At 38.8% G+C, this 21,006-nt stretch overlaps 1 protein-coding gene across 6 annotated transcripts in view; it reads right to left on the minus strand.

The window, feature by feature from the left end:
* GRIP1 (glutamate receptor interacting protein 1) overlaps positions 1 to 21,006 on the minus strand; it is a 718,721-nt gene that overhangs the window by 193,805 nt on the left and 503,910 nt on the right. For all 6 annotated transcript variants that reach the window (XM_043446768.1, XM_043446765.1, XM_043446770.1 and 3 more), the window contains exon 2: positions 9,064 to 9,144. In XM_043446768.1, coding sequence (XP_043302703.1) covers positions 9,064 to 9,144 — 81 coding nt within the window. The remainder of the gene's footprint in view (positions 1 to 9,063; positions 9,145 to 21,006) is intronic.

The raw sequence follows: 21,006 nt of genomic DNA on the forward strand, positions 1-21,006 counted from the left end.
TACCACCTACCTCAGTAAGAGTCCTTAGTAATGTGCAAGGATGTTTAATAATAAGAGAATTGAAAATGCACATATTGAGCACAGGGCCCAGAGTCATTCTTAACTCACTGAATCAGATAATGGGGGATATATATGATCTGATTTTAGAAATCTCTTCGCAAGATGAAATGCTCTGCTGCAGAACAAAATGACTCATTTCATCCATTCAGTGCTATCTTAAAACTCTGTGTTATCCTAAGGTTTTAGAAGGGAAACACAAAGCAGAGAGTCATGGTGCTACCAGCTTAAAAACAAGTATTTAAAAACCTGCTTGGCCAATTTCAATTTGTTTCCTTGAAAATCACATATGTATAGAATAAATTACAGCACAGCCTACAGCGTAGTATCAGTTTGGCTCCTCAGTTTCTGCTAGCCCTCAGTTACTTAGAGAAACAATGACATGACCCTTGCCTCTACTTGCAGACCCACCTGTAATCAAGGGACTGTCAGTGATGACTGAGATGGATTCTGCGACTTGGACAGACAGCCCACTCCTACCCAAGGCTCCTGCTCACCTGACATTTTCTTACATTACTTGAGAACAGACGCTCAACTGGCCACTAGGAGTCAAAGTCTTTTCACCTCACTTTCATTAAGAATTCTCCTCATCACCTTTTCTTTTCGCTCACTGCTCAGGATTCTGGTGGAAATTCATTGTTATCTAAATGAATTTTAGATAAGATTTTATTTGATCCACTACTTTCTAGCCCTGTGACCTTGGCCATGTTAGTTTAGCTCTCTGAACTTGCTCCCTCATCTATTAAGAGGGAAATGAAGAAAAGTTAATTCCTAGAGATGCTGTGGGAGAAATGTAACATTATTTATCAAAATGGTTTGGTCGATATCTGGAATATGGCATGAAATGAATGATAACAAGTATTTTTCTAATTATCTATGGTTTCCTTCATTCTGTCTTTCTAGATTAGGTTACTCTTGTGATCACTGCATTTGTGTTATTCCCTAGGCTTTGGGTTAATACTGTCAACCTTCTCTCTATCAGTATTTCTCATCATTTTATAGCAAAAGCCCCACATGCCTTCCACTCCCATCCCAATGCCCCACTGCTACACTATAAATCAACAACCACTCATCAATATACTGACAAACTGGGGTTCTCAATGTCATTTCTCTGGAGAAGAATCTCACTCCAAGCCAGAGTTTCCCGAAGGATATTGCATATAAACATTGATGGATGTATTTGAGAGAACAAACAAACCTTTAAAAAAAACAAGTTTGCAGAGATGTGCATGGACCTAGAGTGTGTCATACACAGTGAAGTATGTCAGAAAGAGGAAAACAAATAGTTTAGGTTAATGCATACGTGTGGAATCTAGAAAAACGATACTGATGAACCTATGTGCAAAGCAGAAATAGAGACACAGACACAGAGAACAAAGCTATGGATCCCAAGCAGGGACAGGAGGGAAGCAGGAGGAATTGAGAGACTGGGACTGACACATATATGCTGTTGATATTATATGTAAAATAGAGAATTAATGAGAACATGCTATATAGCCCACAGGACTCTATTCAATGCTCTGCGGTGACCTAAACAGGAAGGAAATCCAAAAAAGAGGGGGACATATGTATACACATAGCTGATTCTCTTTGCCACACAGTAGAAACCAACTAAAACAACTAACCTCCAATAAAAATTAATGTAAAATTTATATTAGAAAATATAATTAGCATATCGAATTCAACATAATAAAGCAAAAGGGAAAAAGTGTATCAATTTACATTCACTTAAAATCATATTAATTATAGTCAAGGTAGACCACAGATACATAACAAACATGAAGATGACAAGGGAGTGATTGAAACTGGGAAGTTGTTCTAAGTCATGTCAACCTGATGGATAAGAAAGGGGTATTAACAGGCCCGAAGACTTTCTGTTCTATCGTAAACTATGTAAGATGGTCCTTCTATTTCCCTAGTGCGGGGACTTCCCTGGTAGTCCAGGGGTTAAGATTCCACACTCCCCCTGCAGGGAGCATGAGGCGACCCCTGCTCAGGGAACTGAGATTCCCTAAAACGTGCACAGTGTGGCCGGCAGGGGCAGGGGGCAATATATATATATATATGATTTCTTTCCCTAGTGTCAATGAATCCATACAACTTTCTTTTCTCTCTCTCAGTTGGTTTAATGTTGTGTTACAACACAGGCGTACAACATAGGTGATTCAGTTATACGTATACATATATTCATTCTACCTCAGATTGTTTACACATACAGATGATTACAGATACTGAGTAGCATTCCCTGTGCTATAGAGTAGGTCTTTGCTGGTTATCTATCTTATCCTTACAACTTTCACCCAGTCTAACTCTCTCAAGCAACTTAGTTAAAAAACCCCAACTGAAGGTCTCCCTAACTTGAAGAGCAGGAGAATTCCTTTTTCTTCAGTGTCTAGGAGACAAAAAAGACTTTCTCCTTGTGCACATCTCCTTGAGCCTCCTTGTAAAATGTTTCCAGACACTGGAGGTTGCGCTGGCTCGTCAGAGTCACTCTGATTACTGCGTGTACCCAGAGCACGACATTGACCAACAGTTACCACTTCTATAACACAGGGGCACTCAGGGAAGATCCAAGCAACAGGACTAATTCATTACACATCATTTCCCGTAAATTGCATGCTGGAAGGATGATTGTTTAAAAATCATTTGCTGCCGATGTACCACTTCATTATATTTCACCCGTGTTTACTAAGGCGGGAGAGAGATTCGACCATAATAGACTGTCATTTCTCTGAATTGCTAATGAAAGCTGCAGTGCTGAACACACAAATCAAGCCGCTCATTTTTTGCCCAGCGCAATCTGAAAACTCACTGTGTACCACCAGCCACAGAGCAAAGTGGATCAGCTCTCTGGGGGAAAATCCTTCATGTGTACCTGACATAAGAAGTAATAAGTTCTGCTTTGCATCACTCTATTTATAGACTTCAGTTATTTTCACATATTTTTTGGCCTTTTTTTCTATAGCAGCATGCATTCTTAAATGAATCAGTCTCATCTTGTCAATTTTACTGTTAAACTGGGCTTAAATATTCTCTTTAGGTGTTAGAGGATTGCAGAGATATTTTCTGTTCAAACAGGAACAAATGAGACTGAGGGGAGACCTTTGCTCTTTAAAATTCTCTAGCTTCTAACTGACCTATATTTCATTCATTAGTCTTAGGCAGCAGATGATTTCCTTAGAAATGCCATATTTGGTGCAACCCCAAGGCCTGGGTGAATAGCTGTTGCATGGCATACGATGAGTCAGAAAATACACGGTAAATGGAGACTATGTTGAATTCTGGGGTTTTTTTTTTTTTTTGGTAGCAAAGTATACTAGTCATGAGATGACTAATTCAGCACAAGGAAAACCTTCCTGCTGATCTTTGCCTGATCATTAATTCCACAAGTATTGACTGAATCCTTACTATTTGCTAAGTACTGCTCTATGCGCTGCAGACAATAGTAGTAAACAGGACATATAAAGAACCTGACCTAGGGTATCTTACGTTTTAGTCTGAGAATGAGAAAAAAATAAATGTATCAGTCAGTTTCAGATGGTGATAAGTACTATGGAAAATTAAATAAACGGAGGCATGAGCAGAATCTCAGACATATTTGTAATGCTGCCAAGAGTCTTGATTTTATGATCTTAGACACCTGTCTCTAAAGAAGTGATATAGCTTTAACAATTTCTTAAATATTCAGTAATTACAACATTTCTATCACCGTTTTGAGTTCTTGATGCTGACTGTTGGTCTTGATGCTGCTCTGGCAGGACACCCCCATACTGTGGTCTCCACAGTCCTCACCTGGGCCCACTGGGATGTCTTGGAGGATGTGGGGACAGCCTGACTGAGCAGCTAAGTAGCTCGCCTCTTGGCATATTCCTCCCATATGGGTGATCCCGTCACTAAGAGCAGAGTTTGATTTAGCATCTTTGGGCAACATCTGCAGCACCCTAGCACCATTTTTTTTAAAGAATTTATTTACTTATCAATTTATTTATTATTAATTTTCTTTTTTGGTTGTGCTGTGTGGCATGCAGGATCTGATTAATAGTTCCCCAATCAGGGATCAAATTTGTGCCCCCGTAGTGAAAGTGCAGAGTCTTAACTACTGGACAGCCAGGGAAGTCCCTCATCCCTTTTTTTCCTTTAAGTTTTAATTTTTGAAATAATTTTAAAATTGTATGAGAGCTGCAGGAACACTCTAAAGCACTCACTCCTTGATATCCTTCATCCACACACACGTACAGAGACGTCTCTCCTTTTTTTTTGCATTATTTGAGTGTGCATTGCAAATATAATGGCCCTTTACCTCCATTCCCCTGGTTGTACTGAGATGTAACTGACAAAGCCATAAACCATGTAAAGTGTCCAGTGTGATGACCTGATGCACACACGTTCTGCGCCGCACCATGCTTTGTGCGACGTGACACACGACTGAGTCAACCGACTGGTTTCCCATCGGTGAGACACGCTCCATCTCTTGGAGCGGCTCAGTGATGGCACTAGGCAGAGAACTAGGCCTGAAAATCAGCGGAAATGCCCTTCACCCACCTGAACAGTATTAGAGCTATAAAATCCTAGTGTAAATGTCACTCTATATATCTGCTGTAATAATGAAAATTTAGATCAATGAAGCGTCAAATTGTATGTTAACAAAGAGGAAAATGCTGAACAGAGAGGGCAGAACTTTAAACATTCCTGTCCTTCCCTCTTGACTCAAGGTTGCCAGCTTCTGTGTGGGGCCAAGGGCACTGTATTATTTTCTACACTTTGATTTTTCAGTAGATGTCGATGCTTCCTGGAAGTATTCGAAACAGTATATGTGTATACATCTTGGGCTGATTAACATTTCAGACTCTCAATTCCATATCTGTATACCCTCTGCAAATAACCAAATGTGAGATATAAGAAAGATATATCATCTTTATCTTATTACGACCAAAGTGATCAATGTCTTTTCTCCTATTCTAGGAGAAAAAAAAATTCTCACACAAAATTTTGAGGTCTCATTTCGGCTACAGAGTTAAGATAATTTTCCTGGGGCACCAAAAGTTTGGGAGTGCAATAGATATGAACACTTGACTTCTTCCTGCTTTTGTGAATTGCCCCAAATTCTTTGCCATGAAAAAAATAAGCAAAGAAAGCCATCCTACCTGGAAAAAGGAGGTAAATTGAATAAACAATATATTAACTTTAGGCTTTCAGGTCTAGTGTGGTATTCTGTCTTTTCATGAACATTAGATAGACATGATTAAATAAGTCACAAATTATTGCAAAATGTGTTAAAACAAGAGTCTGCAATAATTTGGACAAACCCTCCATGTGGTCAAACTTTGATTCACCAGTAATCTTTCAAACAAAGGAAGATTAGACTGACAGATTTTTTTTTTTTAAATAACCATAGATGTGGAATAGAATCTGCTAGTTCAAAATACTTGGAATTCATCTTCTCTTTGAAAAAGAAAATGACTAGAAATGAGGTTAAAATTTTTTAACAGAATGTTAAATTTTTAATCTAAATTTAAACTTTAGTGTCATAGAGACATTAACGTCATTTCTTTTCCACTATTATCATTGCTAAAAATTTTATAAAACCTTATGAAAGACCAAAAAGTCTTTTTTTACACATTATGCCATAAGAGACATGATTAAAATGACAAGTTCCCAAATAACATGAAAAATGCATTTCCCCTTTATGCAAAGCAAATGCATTTTGCTCCTAAGAGATGTTTAATCTATTCTCTTTTTTGAGAAGAGATGGCAGGGGGACGAAAGGATTTACAGTTAGAACTGTCATTTAATGAAAGACACATATTTGACTTGTGATTATAAAATAACTTGTAACAATTTCGAGTTTAGACAGCAGTAGTGATTTTTGATATGAATGAAAAACAAATTATATTTCTGTTAACATTCAAGGTTACTTCTCTGAGTCAGAATTATTAAAAGTTACCCTTTATTATGCCATGGGAATAGTGGAACCAATGTTAAGAAATCTTCTCTATGTGTATGCATACAAATATTTATTCCAGGAAGCATTAGGTTTCTACAGAATTAGTTTAAAAGAACAGCTTAATCTTTCATAAAAACTTTTATAAAGAACTTTAATATGCTTTCTACTACCTTATACTCTTAATCCACCCCCTCCATCAGAGAGAGTGCTCCCATGAATGGTCAAATTCAATCACCATCATTGGCTCATTGGGAAGAAATGTGAGGAAAAGTCATAGTTCCTTTATAGTTTCAACTTCTGAGTGTTTGCTTACTCCCTAGCAATTGGGGCACCAAAATGGCCCCAGGACTGCACTTGCCCTGAGAAATGCCTTTTACTGAAAAGATCCAGGGGCTAGTAGAGGATCCAAGCTTTTTTAAAGGTCTCTTTCAGCTCACTGGTGCATTTTTCGTCTAGACACATCTTTCCTTGACATTAGGGTGGTCATAATACTCTTGAGGGAAGTAAGGTTGGGAGGTGAGCACACAAGAACAAAGGCTGTAAACTTGCACTTTGCTGTGCTAGCTCTATGGTGTTGACTTTAATTTATCAGGAGGACACCTTGGGATTTTTTCAGCAAATAATAAAGAGGGTGCATTTTCCAGGTGTCTATGCATTTCTCTCTTTTGCAGTCTCTCTCTCTCTCTCACCAGAACAAGAATTAACAAGTATTTTTAAGTAAGACAGTAAAAGTTTAGAACTCCAACTGCCAGAACTCAGTCAAGAAGCAGTTTCCAAGAAGTGCCTAAATTTTCTCCTTAAGATGTAACAGTAAGTCATAATCACCTATTAACCACTTTGGTTTCTTAGCCTTCTGGCTGGTGAACTTTTTTCTCTTGAACTGTTCTAAATAATTAAGAGGATTTTGAAGACGTCCGACCCTTTCGGCTGATACCTTTTAAGAAAGAACAAAAGTGTGTTTGTTCATGTTCAAACTCCAGGAAAATAACCCCTGATGCTATTAAAAAAAAAAAAAAAAAAAGGTTCCTTGATTTCAGTGACTTTAGAATTGATATAAGGGGCTTCCCTGGGGGGTCCAGTGGTTTAGACTCTGTGCTTCCAATGCAGAAGGTGCAGGTTCCAGTCCCAGGTTGGGGAACTAAGATCCCATGTGCTGTGTGGCATAGCCAGAAAATAAAAACAAACAAAAAAACCCCTACCAATTAAAAAAAAAACCTGACATAAGGAAGAACAAAAGGAAAAAATATGAAGAATCACTGTGTGTCATGAACTAAGGATTGTAATCAATAACTTCTGTGTACCTAACATATAACTTTAAAAACTACTTACTGATTTTAAGGTGAAGCCTGGCCCATAAACCTGGGTTGTAATTTAGTATGTAACACTGGAAAACCCATGAAAGGAAAATATGAGACTAGTTCAGGGCTTCCCTTGTGGCTCAGATGGTAAAGAATCCACCTGCAATGCAAGAGAGCCTGGTTTGATCCCTGTCTCTGGAAGACCCCCTGGAGAAGGGAATGGCTACCCACTCCAGCATTCTAGCCTAGAGAATCCCATGAACAGATAAGCCTGACGGGCTACAGTCCATGGGATCACAGAGATTCAGACACGACTGAATGACCAAGCATGCATACACACAGTCAGTGCTTTTGTTCAGTATCATATAAAGTGGAAAGGACAGTGGGAAGTCTCTTTATTCCTCCCAGCAGAGGATTACTGAGTACCAGCTAATTAGAGAAGCCGAAAAGGAATTGATGGATAACTGGCATTCTTGAATTTCAAACTTTGGGGACTGCCTTATTGCTGACAAGGAGAAAGCAGAGAACATGGCTCATAGCTGATTGCAGTAGTTTTTCTAAACATGATGAGCACTAAGAATGAAATTTTATAGGTTGGAATAGAAGAAATCTCAGCCCTGGGTGAAGCCATATAATTAGAGGTTTCAAATTACTTTAGAATCTTCAAAGCACACATACAAGGATATGGATCATTCACAATATGCCTCTTTATAAGCCACGTACTTTCATAAGAAATCAAAGTCTTCATAATAAGAAAAAAATAACCACAGGTAGTTCTTATAAATAATAATCATGAACAGGGCAGAAACTGGACTTGTCTTGCTCTTTGTTCAAGTGGAAAATTCTCCCTTTACTGACAGATTTGCTAAAGCATCCAATGTAATGTTCAAAACACTGCTTTGCTTTATCTTGAGTTGTTAAACTACTGCACTCTAAAATCCTGCCACTAAACTTTAGCTGTACTCAATTTACTTGTTTTTAATATAGACAGGCATTATTTTTGATACTAAATGTACTATGCATTAGATACTAAATGTACTTATGCTTTTAACACTTCTCTTAAGGACAGTTGCTACCAGAAGAGGTTTTCCATGAATCACCTAATTCAGGTAAAGATTGAATAATATTTTCAATTTCCTTCCTATATTTATTTTAGAATGTGTGTCATTCACAAATTCAAAATTTCAAACTATGGAAGTCTGGAGGTAAAGACATTTGAAGATATTTCTTCAAAATGTTTTGTGGAGGAAAAAAGGTATTATATATTGTATTACAAGAAACCTCATCACAGCTTCCTAAAGAAACAAAGTCCCAGAATTTTACAAGAATTGCTCAGTAGAAGTAAATCCAAGTTCAAAGAGACAAGAAGAAAGGAGTAATTTGTTATTCAGCATATATATGATCTGCCACAGCAATTTTGAACCACTTTGTTCTTCTGGGTTTGCCTTAGTAAAGGGTTAGATGCTGCTGTGAGAATCATTCCCTGAAAACAGAGGTGAAAGTAAGTCAATGAGTGAGAGCTGATATAAATTCAAGTCATTTTACAAAGGATTTGCACACAAGATGAATTTTCACAAGTTGGCAAGCTTTTCCAGAATCTTGCTTTCATGAATGTTATTTGAACAAGTTGTGTAGAAGGCAGTCTCCATTCTACGAGATAGCAGTGCTTTTTTTTTTTTTTTAAACCAAGTTGGAACTATTCAGGTCACCAAATAACAGGGATCAAAAGTAAAACAGCTGAAAAATCCAACAGTCTGGTCTAACCTGGGATGCTCTGTCTCCTCACAGCCAATGCTCCATCAGGCGGCTTTGTCTGGCTGGCGGATTTAGTGTAGGGACTCTCATCTGCAAAGGTACAATGAAGGCTTTGGTTAATTTCCATCCAGTTTCTACTGTAGTGAAGGTCTTTCAATGGATTGCAATCCTTCTGCCAGAGAGAGGTGGTACGGTACAGTAGAAAGAGTCCGTAGACCTGGGTCCTAACCTGGGTTTAGCCGTGGGAATTGGTCAAGTCATTTAAATATGCTCCGAACATCAGTTTCCTCCCCTATGAAAGAGGGATATGTATTTGCACCCATCTCTGAGGATTGTCAGGATCAAGCTATAATGCACATGAAGGCATAGAATGGTAAGACGTTTGTAAAAACAGTACACAGATGATTTGCCTGTCACCTATATTCATTGATAAATAAATATCCATGAATATCAGTAACAGGAAGACAAGGAAGGAATAAAATGGCTCAGTGGGCACTAAGAATAAACTAGGAGAAGAACAAAGGAAAGGAAAAGAAATATTACATTTCAGAGAAGCAGATGACAGAGTATTAGTATTGCAGGGGAATAAAGATACACAGAATTAGTGGGTTCCTACTGAAAGTATGAATGGGCATCCAGTGGAAAATAAAGGGAAAGGGACATTCAGGGCAAGACCAGAGAAGCTAGGTTAAGAATAGAGAAGGAAAGATGGTTTGGGAAAAGAAGACACATATTGCAATGAGCTGATCTGCCCTCTTAGAAAGAGATGGAAATAACTTGGAAAACCAGAGAAAGAGCAACTGAAGAGCCAGAAGGACTAAAGCTCAGTATATCTGTGACAGTTAGTCAAGAAGCTGAATGAGCAAAACACGAGGTGAGAAAACCATACAAGTGATGGATCCATCAAATTCTAAGTAATACGACTTTTTTTTAAATCTAGGAAAGGATTTAGTCTGACTTGGAATATAGGTGTAATGATCCAGGATGGCAAATACTAGGGTGAAATAGAAAGGAAATATTCTTTTTAGTCGGCATAGGACATTTGTATAGAGTAAAAGAGATGTCTGAGTGACATTAAACACTTTCAAGCATAGGATGTATACAGCCTGAGTAGATATAATGTACAATAATTACCTAGTAGATCTACTCAAGCTAGATGACCCAAAGGTTACTTCTGGCCATACTATCAGGTTGCTTTGTTGTTGTTGTTGTAACAAAAAATCATTAAAGAATTAAAAACAGCATTATATTGTATATGCAAACTACTAAAATATAACAAGGATTTAATTCAGCAACAAGCTTTTGTCATCTGAAAACATTAACTCTCCCAACTAAGTAGTTCATGTTGCAAAATTAAGGAACTCAACTCCTCTTTAGGATGTACTTCTGGTTGAAATGATTCACGATTTCTTCCTAAAACTAACAAGGTCTTTGTAAGCAATGACAAAAAGGAAAGATTAACACTACTGTCAGCTGCAATTAACTTAAAAAATGGCAGTCACGCTGTTTCATGTTTATATTCCATTTGTCACACAATTCTTTATATTTTTCCAACCATAAAGACAAACTACCAACGTTCAGATATCAGTACAATCAACAGCATCACTTTTGCTTATGAAGCAATATCCTAGATCTTTGACTCTTCTCTTTGTAAATGCGATTTTGAGGATAAACACAAACCACAAAACAAAATGCCAGTCTTATATTACAAAAGTCTTTGCCATTCCGTGCCCACCCGAGTATCTGAACTCTTTTCTCACAATATTGATTTAATAACCAGGCCATATGCTTGACCAAACTTACTATATGCTAAAATCTGGATTCTTTATAAAACCAATTTAAAAATGTATTTCTTTTTTATCATCTAAAGCTTTGAAACCATGTATTTATAAGTACAGAGCACTGAGTCAGGAGATACAGATCACAACAATCAGTTTCAGGGACAGCATCATCCTTGGAAGCCTAAAGGCTTTCTCAAGGTTTCAATTTGTCTAGAGTCCAGCCAATTAAAGTCTTGAGTTGAATCCAGTGTTGGATTTTCTTATAGGGCAGTAAGAGATCTGACTCTGGGGTGCTTTATATTTGATGGTCTATTTTAAGGAGCCATGTCTTTAGAAATTTACCTAGTTTGCATTACAGAAGTAGTCAACCCTGGCAAAACTGTTTTCTTATTTATATTGGAGAACGATTTCCTTGATTTAGAGCTGAGATAGTCTAGTTATGCACATCCTTAAAAGGTTGAAACTGAATTATAGATGGCCACCCGGTCAGCCTCTGCTTATCCATTCCCCAGCCCCTGACCGCACTCCAGTGTTAAGACTGTCCTTACTGAGCATAGATGAAAGTAAACAATTACCTAGAAGCCAAAATTTGCATTGGTTGAAGGATCAGACTGAAATAAGTTTGATATTATCTAAGAATAGGTTTCCGAAGTCACTCAGGATGAAGGCAATAATTCCTAATGCAAATGAGGCAGAATCTCGGCAACCTTCATCAGGAGGGTTAAGGTGAGCACATCAACAGAGCAGCATGGCACCTTTTAACATTTATTTTTAAAGAAACTTTTCCTAGGAACATCTGTTTAATTTAAACCCCTAGGAGGTATCATAGGCCTTTTATAAAAACCTATCCATCAGAGAATGGGCATCAGTTCTCTTGATGTGATTTATTCCAAGTCAAATCTTGACTCAAACTTTGAAAATAGAAATGGAGGGAAGACATTGAATGACTCAGTGGCTGATGCCTCCGTAATATTAGGTTGGTACAAATGTAATTGTGGCTTCAGACTGTGAATTTTAAATCATTATTACTAGGCTTGAACCCATATTTATTAATCAAAATAGGAACCATTACAATCAAAACATTTTTGCCAAAGAGAAATAAGTTTGCTTATTCTCGTAGTGTAAAAATTGGTGTTCTGGGATTCCAGAACTCTTGGAAAGCATTTTCTGCCTCTTGCTGGCTGTGGAAGCATTTTCCCTGCAAAATGTTGTCAAGATGCTTGAAGAAGTGGTAGTCAGTTGCCAAGAGGTCAGGTGAATATAGTTGAATACGGAAACATTGTAGACTAATTTGTTCAACTTCTGAAGCTCCCTTGTGTGATGTGCAGTTGGGAGCAGTAGTAGAGAAGGATTGGGCCCATTCTGTTGACCAATTCTGGCCGCAGGCATTGCAGTTTTTGGTGCATCTCATTGATTTGCTGAGCATACCTCTCAGATGTAATGGTTTTGCTGGGATTCAGAACGCTGCAGTGGATCAGACTGGCAGCAGGTCACCGAATAGTGACCACGACCTTTTTTAGTTCAAGTTTGGCTTTCAGAAGTGCTTTCAGCTTCTTCTTGGCCCATCCACTGAGCTAATCATTGCTGGTTGTCCTGTAAAATCCACTTTTCATTGCATGTCACAATTCAATCAAGAAATGGTTCCTTGTTGTTGCATAGAATAAGAGAAAAATTTGCTTCTTTGTCTAACATCAGTTCCATAGTTTAATAAGTCATTAGCACAAAAACATAAAACAAGAAATGCACATTAAAATGATGTATAATATAACCACATTTAAGAATGGATTCTAATATCAAACGGCAAAGTTCAACCATGCAAAACCGCAATTACTTTTGCACCAACCAAATACAATGGAATATTACTCAGCCATAAAAAGAAAAGAAATAGTGCCATTTGCAGAGGTCAGGATTGACCTGGAAATTTTCATACAGAGTGAAGTCAAACAAAGATAAATGCCGTCTGATATCACCTTTGTGGAATCTAAAATAGGACACAAATGAGTCTATCTACAAAGCAGAAACAGACTAAGAGACTTGTGGCTGCCAACTCGGGTGAATGGAGCGTCGGACTGGGAGCTTGGGGTTAGCAGATGCACGCTGCTACACTTAGAATGGATAGACAACAAGGTCTTACTCTAGAGCACAGAGAACCATATCCAGTCTCCTGGGATAAACCATAATGGAAAAGAAGATAAAATAAGAATGCACATGTTTATAAATGAGTCACTTGGCTGGACAACAGAAATTAGAGCCACATTGTAAACTGACTATATTTCAATTTAAAATGTAAAAAACAAACGCCAGTACAATTAATTCACTGTTGCTCAGTAAACGGCTCAAAAGTTTCAGTGAATTACAAGATCTATGTTAATACTTTTTGTTTATCAGGAAGACACTAAATAGGCTTTCAAGTTCCAACTAATTCCATAAGTGAATTAAAAAATAGGTGAAGTAACAAAAAAGGAGTCAATCTATAGATAGTTCTAAGACAGTGCCCATCCCCTAGTATGCATTCATTAAACATTTGCTGATAGACAATTAAAATTGTATTTAAATAACAAAAAAGGAGTCAATCTATAGATAGTTCTAGGACAGTGCCCATCCCCTAGTATGCATTCATCAAACATTTGCTGATAGACAATCAAATTGTATTTAACTTTTCAAATTAGAGCATTTATTGTAAATAAGCAACCTGAAGAAAGTCAAACACTTGTTAGCTAACCTCCCTCCTCCCTCTGATTTCTTTTTCTAGGTTTACACCTATTCCTTTTAAAGCCATATCACCCTCTACTACTAATTAAGTATTGCCTTATTGCATGTTCAAAATTTGTGACTATTTATAAAAATAATATTGAAATATATTCCGTTTAATTTCCATTCAGACTACAGAGGTTTATTGAGTAACCTTTAACATAATGCCTTTAAACAAAAGACTTCCAATTTTTATACCAGACTCTCTGCCTTGACTTTAGGGTTATTAACAAGGGATCCTTATGGAAAGTCGCTACAGGACCAAGAAGGCATTCAGCAAGTGAGTCCACGTGGCAAGTAATCATCAAGGGCATCACAGGTTATCAGAACTGTCGGCCTTTTAAAACGGCATCATAGCAGCTAGATAATCTCTGCCACACATGATGGCTGCCCACTGTCACTGGTCATAACAAGAAGGAGCACGGGTCCCCTTTATGGTGACATCCCAAGAAGCTAGGGAAAACGCCCTCCATTAAACGGAGAATGGACACTGTGACAGAGACAGACAGGGCTTAGTCAAGCATATACTTAAAACAGAAGTTGAACAATGGGGGGACCATCTGTCCTTCTCATTCGTCCTAATTTGACCAGTCTCCTTATGTACTAAACACAGGAGGGGCAAACACAGATCATTTGTTTTGATTACATGTTCCAAGTGAAGCTGGTATTTACAAACGTGGCAAGCAAACAGCAGGCACCCAAGAGGCAGGGCTTCATTCCGCATCATGACCAAAGCTCATGTTGGAGCTGGGAGAATCCCATCTTGAGGAATGGACTCTGTCCCCTCATGTTCTTGTAACCTTGAACGGTTGCCTAGCATCAAATATCACCCATGTGTAATCAGGCTAGTCCTTGTCTCCATCTTCTACCTCTCCCATTCTGAGTCTGGGCTTCTTCCCAGAGGAACCAGATATGACTATAGTTTTAAGAATCTCTAGCTGTGTTCAGGGCTTTGTTGAAAAAAAAATTTAATTTCCTTTGGCTGAGACTAATCAGCCTATGTTAGACAATTTCTAACAACTAATTATGCACAATCGAGGCACCTGCTAAGCCAGCAGATCCCTCAACTTCTTGATTAGGAAAAAAAAAAGAGGCATTTTGTGCAATTGCACATTATGACCATTTCCTAGCAGCAGGGAGACAGCCAGCTCATGCCACAATGTTCATGTACATCGTTAAGAGCAGGCGAGAAAACTGTTTTTCGTGATTGAACAAAATGACTTCCACTGTGAAGGAAATAATGTGTCCATAGAATTCGATTACATTTCACAAATTTTAGTGCCTACTAAGTGCAAGGGCTTCCCGGGTAGCTCAGCAGGTAAAGAATCTTCCTGCAATGCAGGAGACCCCGGTTTGATTCCTGGGTCGGGAAGTTCCCCTGGAGAAGGGATAGGGTACCCACTTCGGTATTCTTGGGCTTCCTTGGTAGCTCAGACAGTAAAGAATCCACCTGCAATGTGGGAGACCTGGGTTCGATCCCTGGATTGGGAATACCCCCTGGAGGAGGGCATGGCAACCCACTCCAGTATTCTTGCCTGGAGAATCCCCATGGACAGAGGAGCCTGGTGGGCTACAGTCCATGGGGTCTCAAAGAGTTGAACACAACTGAGCAATGAAGTACAGCACATGTGCAAACTGAGAAAGTGGATATAAGACAGTAAGACTTTAAGTGGAATGGTGATGGAGGAATCCTTATTACTTCCCAGGACTGAGACTGGAGCATGTGCTCATTAGCTGAGGAGAGAAATAGGCAAGGGCTTATGGTACTGGTGGAGGTGGGAACAGGAGAAAAAAGGAAGCTACACTGCGATGAAATAATGCAGAAATTTGCAATCAGAAAAATCCAGAGACAAGCAATGTTAATTGTCAGTTAACCTAGAAGTTATGTGTGGTGTGGAACCATAATCTTTCCAGTATTTGGGTTCTGTGAACAGCTTATTCCAGCCCAGCAGGAATATATTACAGGTTGGCTGATTCTCTCTCTCTCTCTTTTAAAGTTTAATCAACATGGTCTTGATAGAAAAGACAAAATAGTATAAGGAAGAAAAATTACAGCGCTAAAATTACAGTGCATCTAAAACAGGACAAACAAAATAAAAAACTAACAAAATATATTTAAAAAATTTGCCTGGTGCCTCAGATAGAAAAGAATCTGCCTGCTAATGCAGGAGACATGAGTTTGATCCCTGGGTTGGGAAGATCCCCTGAAGAAGGGAATGGCAACCCACTCCAGTATTCTTGACTGGAGAATCCCATGGACAGAGGAGCCTGGCAGGCTACCGTCCAGGGGATTGCAAAGAGTCAGACATGTCTGAGCAACTAACACACACACACACACACAAATCTATAAAAAAAGAAAATTTTTTTAAAGAAATAATTCATCACATTCAATTGAGTTATACTCCAGGCATACATTGTTAACATTTGAAAATCAGTTACTGCAATTCAGAAAATTTAACAGAATGAAGGAGATAAAGAGAACTACTATCACAAAAGATTCAGAAAAAGTGTTTGATAAAATTCAACATATATTCATGACATAAAACTCAGACAAAGAAGCATCTTTACTCTTGAAAACAGCTGACAAACTGTGGCCCTAAGACAGTGCAGCTCATTGTTGTTATAAAACGGGAGTACATTGCACAGAGCTACAGCCATTTATTTGCATTTTATCTCTGGTTGCTTTTTGGTTCCCTTGTCAGTGTTGTAGTAAAAACCGAGATTGACAAAGAAGCCAAAAAGCAGCCAGAGATAATATGTTTCTTTTTGACACCAGACCTCTAGTTCACTTTGCTGCCTTGCTGGTTTGATGGCGTACTCTAAAATTTAAGCAAGATTTCCTGAGGGCTGGCTGTCACAAGGTTTTGATCATATAACTTAATTCTGTCTTTCTCCACTTATCAAAACAAGGTGTAACTACAAGCACACGGTCCTGCATCATTTGAAGAAATGCGAACAAAATCATTTGGCCAAATATCCTTCTGCAATCTGAAACCGTTCTTAATTCCTGATTAAAATGACCCTGTTTTTCTAGGGCAAATGAAATGTACACCCTTAATCTTCCCTAGAGTCAGAGGATTCTGGGTGCTACACAGGCTTTAGCGCTATTGCTTTGGCATGAATTCTTGAGAATGAATTGACTTCATTTCCTTCCCTAATGGGATAAAGTGATCCACACAACTAGGTTTAAAGCAGAAGTGAGCAAGAATGATCTGAGCTTGAAGGTAGGAGGCAGAAGGTAGCGTGCTTTTCCATTATAGTCTCTTTCCTATTATGAGATGATTTCCTCTCTCCAACCTTCTATTTCCTCCTCTCTTTGGTCATTGGTTTTGCATCTGTACAGCATCAATGTCTATCCTTGACTCAGCAGGTTTCCTTACAGTTTTCTAATTCTGACACCTAGGTACTTTACATTCTTAAAGGGGATCAGGTCTTTTGATTTTGAACATTAAAAAAAAAAGTCATTCAAAAGCACAAATTCATTTTAAAAATGAATGTCTGGTGGTTTCTTCACAATGACAGAATGTCCTCTAAAATTATATTAATCACAGTCACAGCACCATCTCAGGAATTCAATACTACAGCTAAAAAGAATACCAACCGTACATCCATATTGCTACTGGCCTGTCTTATAAGACTGTCTGTCTCCCTCACTGCTCCATTATCCAACACCTTGTTACTCAAAATGAGGTTCACAGATGGGGGCACTGGCATTACCTAGGAGCTTATCAGAAATGAAGAATCTCAGACCTATGCAATCAGAGCCTACATTTAATGAAATCTCCAGATGATCTCTACACACGTTAAAGTCTGGTATTGTGTGCTAAGTCGCTTCAGTCGGGTCCGACTCTTTGTGACTCTATGGACTATAGCCCGTGAGGCTCCACAGTCCTTGAAATTCTTCAGGCAAGAATACTGGAGTGGGTTGCCATTTCCTTCTCCAGGGGATCTTCCTGACCAGGGACTGCACCTGCCTCTCTTAAGTCTCCTGCATTGGCAGGTGGGTTCTTGACCACTAGCAGAAGTTTGGAAAGATCTCTTCTGATTGGTGTGGCCAACAGCAAAGGCACAGCTAGTGAGGGTCCATCCGTGCTATCACCTGACTGCGTCAGTGGGAGCCCACAAAGAAGCTGGCCAAACGGCTTCAATATTATCCCTAGCCTCAAACACCAGAAGTATCAAACTGCTTGTGGAATGAATTCCGCAAATCAAAATGAAAACTGCTCCAATGCTATGGTTTTGAGTGAATTTCATCTTCTCCAGATCCATTTTACACTCTAAGAGTCCTAGCATGGCTGATTTACAGGGGTATCTGGACACATCTATGGTCAGATTACCTGGAGAAGTTGATTGGTTGTAATAATAATAAGTAGTTAATTTATACCTTACAATGGAGACAGAAAATAGCATTGAGTTCCTACCCCGTAGCTAATAAAGAACAACTGAAAGTGAAAACTCATATCCCACCCTGAAGCAGGGACATGGAAGAAGAACCTTCTATGGTGGTGGTTGTTTAGTCACTAAGTCGTGTCTGACTCTGTGCGACCCTACGACCTGTATGTAGCCCGCCAGGCTCCTCTGTCCATGGGATTTCCCAGCAAGAATGGAGTGGGTTGCCCTTTCCTTCTCCAGGGGATCTTCCTGACCCAGGGATTGAAATTGCTTGGCTGGTGGATTCTTTACTGCTGAGCCACCAGTGAAGCTCCATGTTCCAAGGCACTATCTCCTTAAACTCTTTTTACTTCAGACACAAAGTCCCTTCCTTACATCTGCAAAGAAGGCCTCCAGCACAGAACCTGACCTGTGATCTTCACTTGGGAGTAAATAGGATCACAGTGGCCCCCAAGCATCTGGTTAACCTTGTAGAGTGGTCTGTGCTAACTATGCTGTTCCATGACGCCTGCGGGTTTTTTGGAAGAGTCGTATCTGGAGCCAGGTTAATTTGTAAATCCTCTCTGAAATTAATGAGCATGAAATTGCACATTTCCTGCCTCTGGCATTCCTATTGCTCATGTGTCTGAATCACAAATGATAACTCCTATGCTTCTTCCTAGTGTTGTTTCCAGCAAGGACAGATGAACAAGAGTCACAGATTGGCCGCATCACTAAAAATTTCTAGAGGAATGGACTCTCTGCCATAAAGGTCATTTTCATTATCCATACCAGATCCCAATTTAAAACTTAAAAAGTTTAAGTTGAGTACAGCTTCTATATTTTCTATATGTAAAGAAGCCTATCTGCTTTAAATCTTTGGCTTGACCATCAGATTATGCCAGCTGATATTCTCCATACCTCGACACTATGAAATACACAGAGGTTCAGTAAGTTCTAAGCACTAGAATAATCATCTGGATGTGTGTTTGTGTGTGTGTGGTAGTCGCTCAGTCATGTCTGGCTCTTTGTGATGCCGTGGACTGGAGCCTGCCAGTCTCCTCTGTCCATGGGATTTCCCTGGTGAGAATACTGGAGTGAGTTGACAAGTCCTTCCCCAGGGGATCTTCCCGACCCAGGGATCGAATCTTGGTCTCCTCCACCTCTATTTTGCCCCTTTTCAAGGACTTTTTTTTTTTTTGCATTTCTAACGTAAATTACAGAGAAAAAGATGGAGCTTTTTGTAAAATCAGGTCTCTCCAATAATTTTTCTTTTATATGATATTACTGCAAATGTTTCTACATTTAGAAATTTTCAGTATGGTGGTTTCTGGAATGGGGTCAAGATTGATGGGAAAATGAGAGGAAGCAAAACACAATCTGGATGACTTTATTCTAAGAGATCTGCATTTGTGCCAGTGTGTGAATAAATGCTGGGTGTCACTAGAAGACTAAGAATGAGTCACATTTGTCTGTGGAGTGGAGCATTCTTGTCTAGGTTTGATTATCAGGAAAATAGCCTTTCAAGCCTTCACCTGCTGTCTTGACAATCAGGAACATGACAAAATTTTATAACTAAGGTAACTTTCCAACCTGGTTCAGTGGCTCAGTATTTTTCTTTCTTTCTCTTCTTTTCTTTCCCATTAACCAAGTGTTGCATAAACAGAAACAAATGTCAACTGCTGGAAAATTGCTTTATACAAATAAATGATCAGATGCTGCTACTACTGCTGACAAATTCCTAATGAAACTGGGAAAATAAATATTGCCACCACTGTCCAGACTCCAATATAGAAGCCACTGTCCAGTTTCCAATATAGAAGCTGAAAATCTGTCTCTTTATCTAGCATGCTGGAGTAATAGTTTGGAGCTTGGGCACAGACTTTTATCCCAGGGTCATTGACCTGACGCAGAACGAGGACCATACATGTGTCAAAAGCCCCTGCGTGACCACCAGCTCCTTCCTTCATGGACTGATGTGTACAGTGGTCTTAGAGTGAATACTCCAAAGAATGTTCCAATATGCTGAGGGAAAGCAACGTTTTTTTTTTACTGAGATTCTACTTTCATTAATAATCAAAACACCAAGAGGCAAGACTTTGTGGTAATGGAAAAAATGGATTAAGCCAGAAGCTATCAGAGCACAAAGCAGAGGGAAGGAAAAGCAAACCTCAGATTGAAGCCCTGGGTTGTACATGAGGGACACAAATAACATGAAGAAAAAAGCAGACCTGAGTAAATCAGAAGACTTTTTATGTCAATAATACTGATGCTCAGATACATAATGAGGGCAAATACTTACTGAGGACTCCCTGTGTGACAGCACGGACCTAAGTCCTTTATATGTATATCTATCTTTTCTCATCTCAACCACTCAATAATATTTAAAATTGCAAAAAAAATGATAAATTCATTTTACAAAAGCAGTCCTGGTTTTAAGGAAGAATTGGCCACTGCTCAGGCTAATGGTAGATTCCATGGTGAATTCTAAATGGCATAGCTATTATATTGCTGCTGAAGAATGTGGGTATACATATACATGCCTAGCACTGTGCTTAGTACTTCATTTACATTGTCAATACTTATGACGCTTCTGAAAATCTGAGGATGTAGAGGTTTAGAGACATGAAATAAGGTGCCTAAATGTTCCCAGGAAGCAAAGGGTAGAAATAAAGCTTTAACTTACATGCTCTTTACCACAATGATATATTATTCATCCAAACTTGATTCACATCTTTTTTTTTTTAACAGTGTGTGTGTGTGTGTGTGTGTGTGTGTGTGTAAAGAAAGGCACATTTTCATATAGTGGTCACTACTGGATGTACTCTGGGTGACTATATACCACTGATAAAGAGTAGGGACTTGGAACTGTATTTGAAGAGTCCCTAAAATTTCAGTTGAGAAAACAACGTATCATTTCTAGAAGTTTTAAAATCTACTTCCTTCTCATGAATTCTTGGTTTACTTTATAAGATTCAGTTTTCTTTTCCAGAACATAAACAAATCCCTTGAAAGAATGCCTTTTAGCCAAGAAGTTCTAAGCATTTTA

Source organism: Cervus canadensis, chromosome 25, assembly GCF_019320065.1.
Source record: "Cervus canadensis isolate Bull #8, Minnesota chromosome 25, ASM1932006v1, whole genome shotgun sequence".
Classification (NCBI taxonomy): Eukaryota; Metazoa; Chordata; class Mammalia; order Artiodactyla; family Cervidae; genus Cervus; species Cervus canadensis.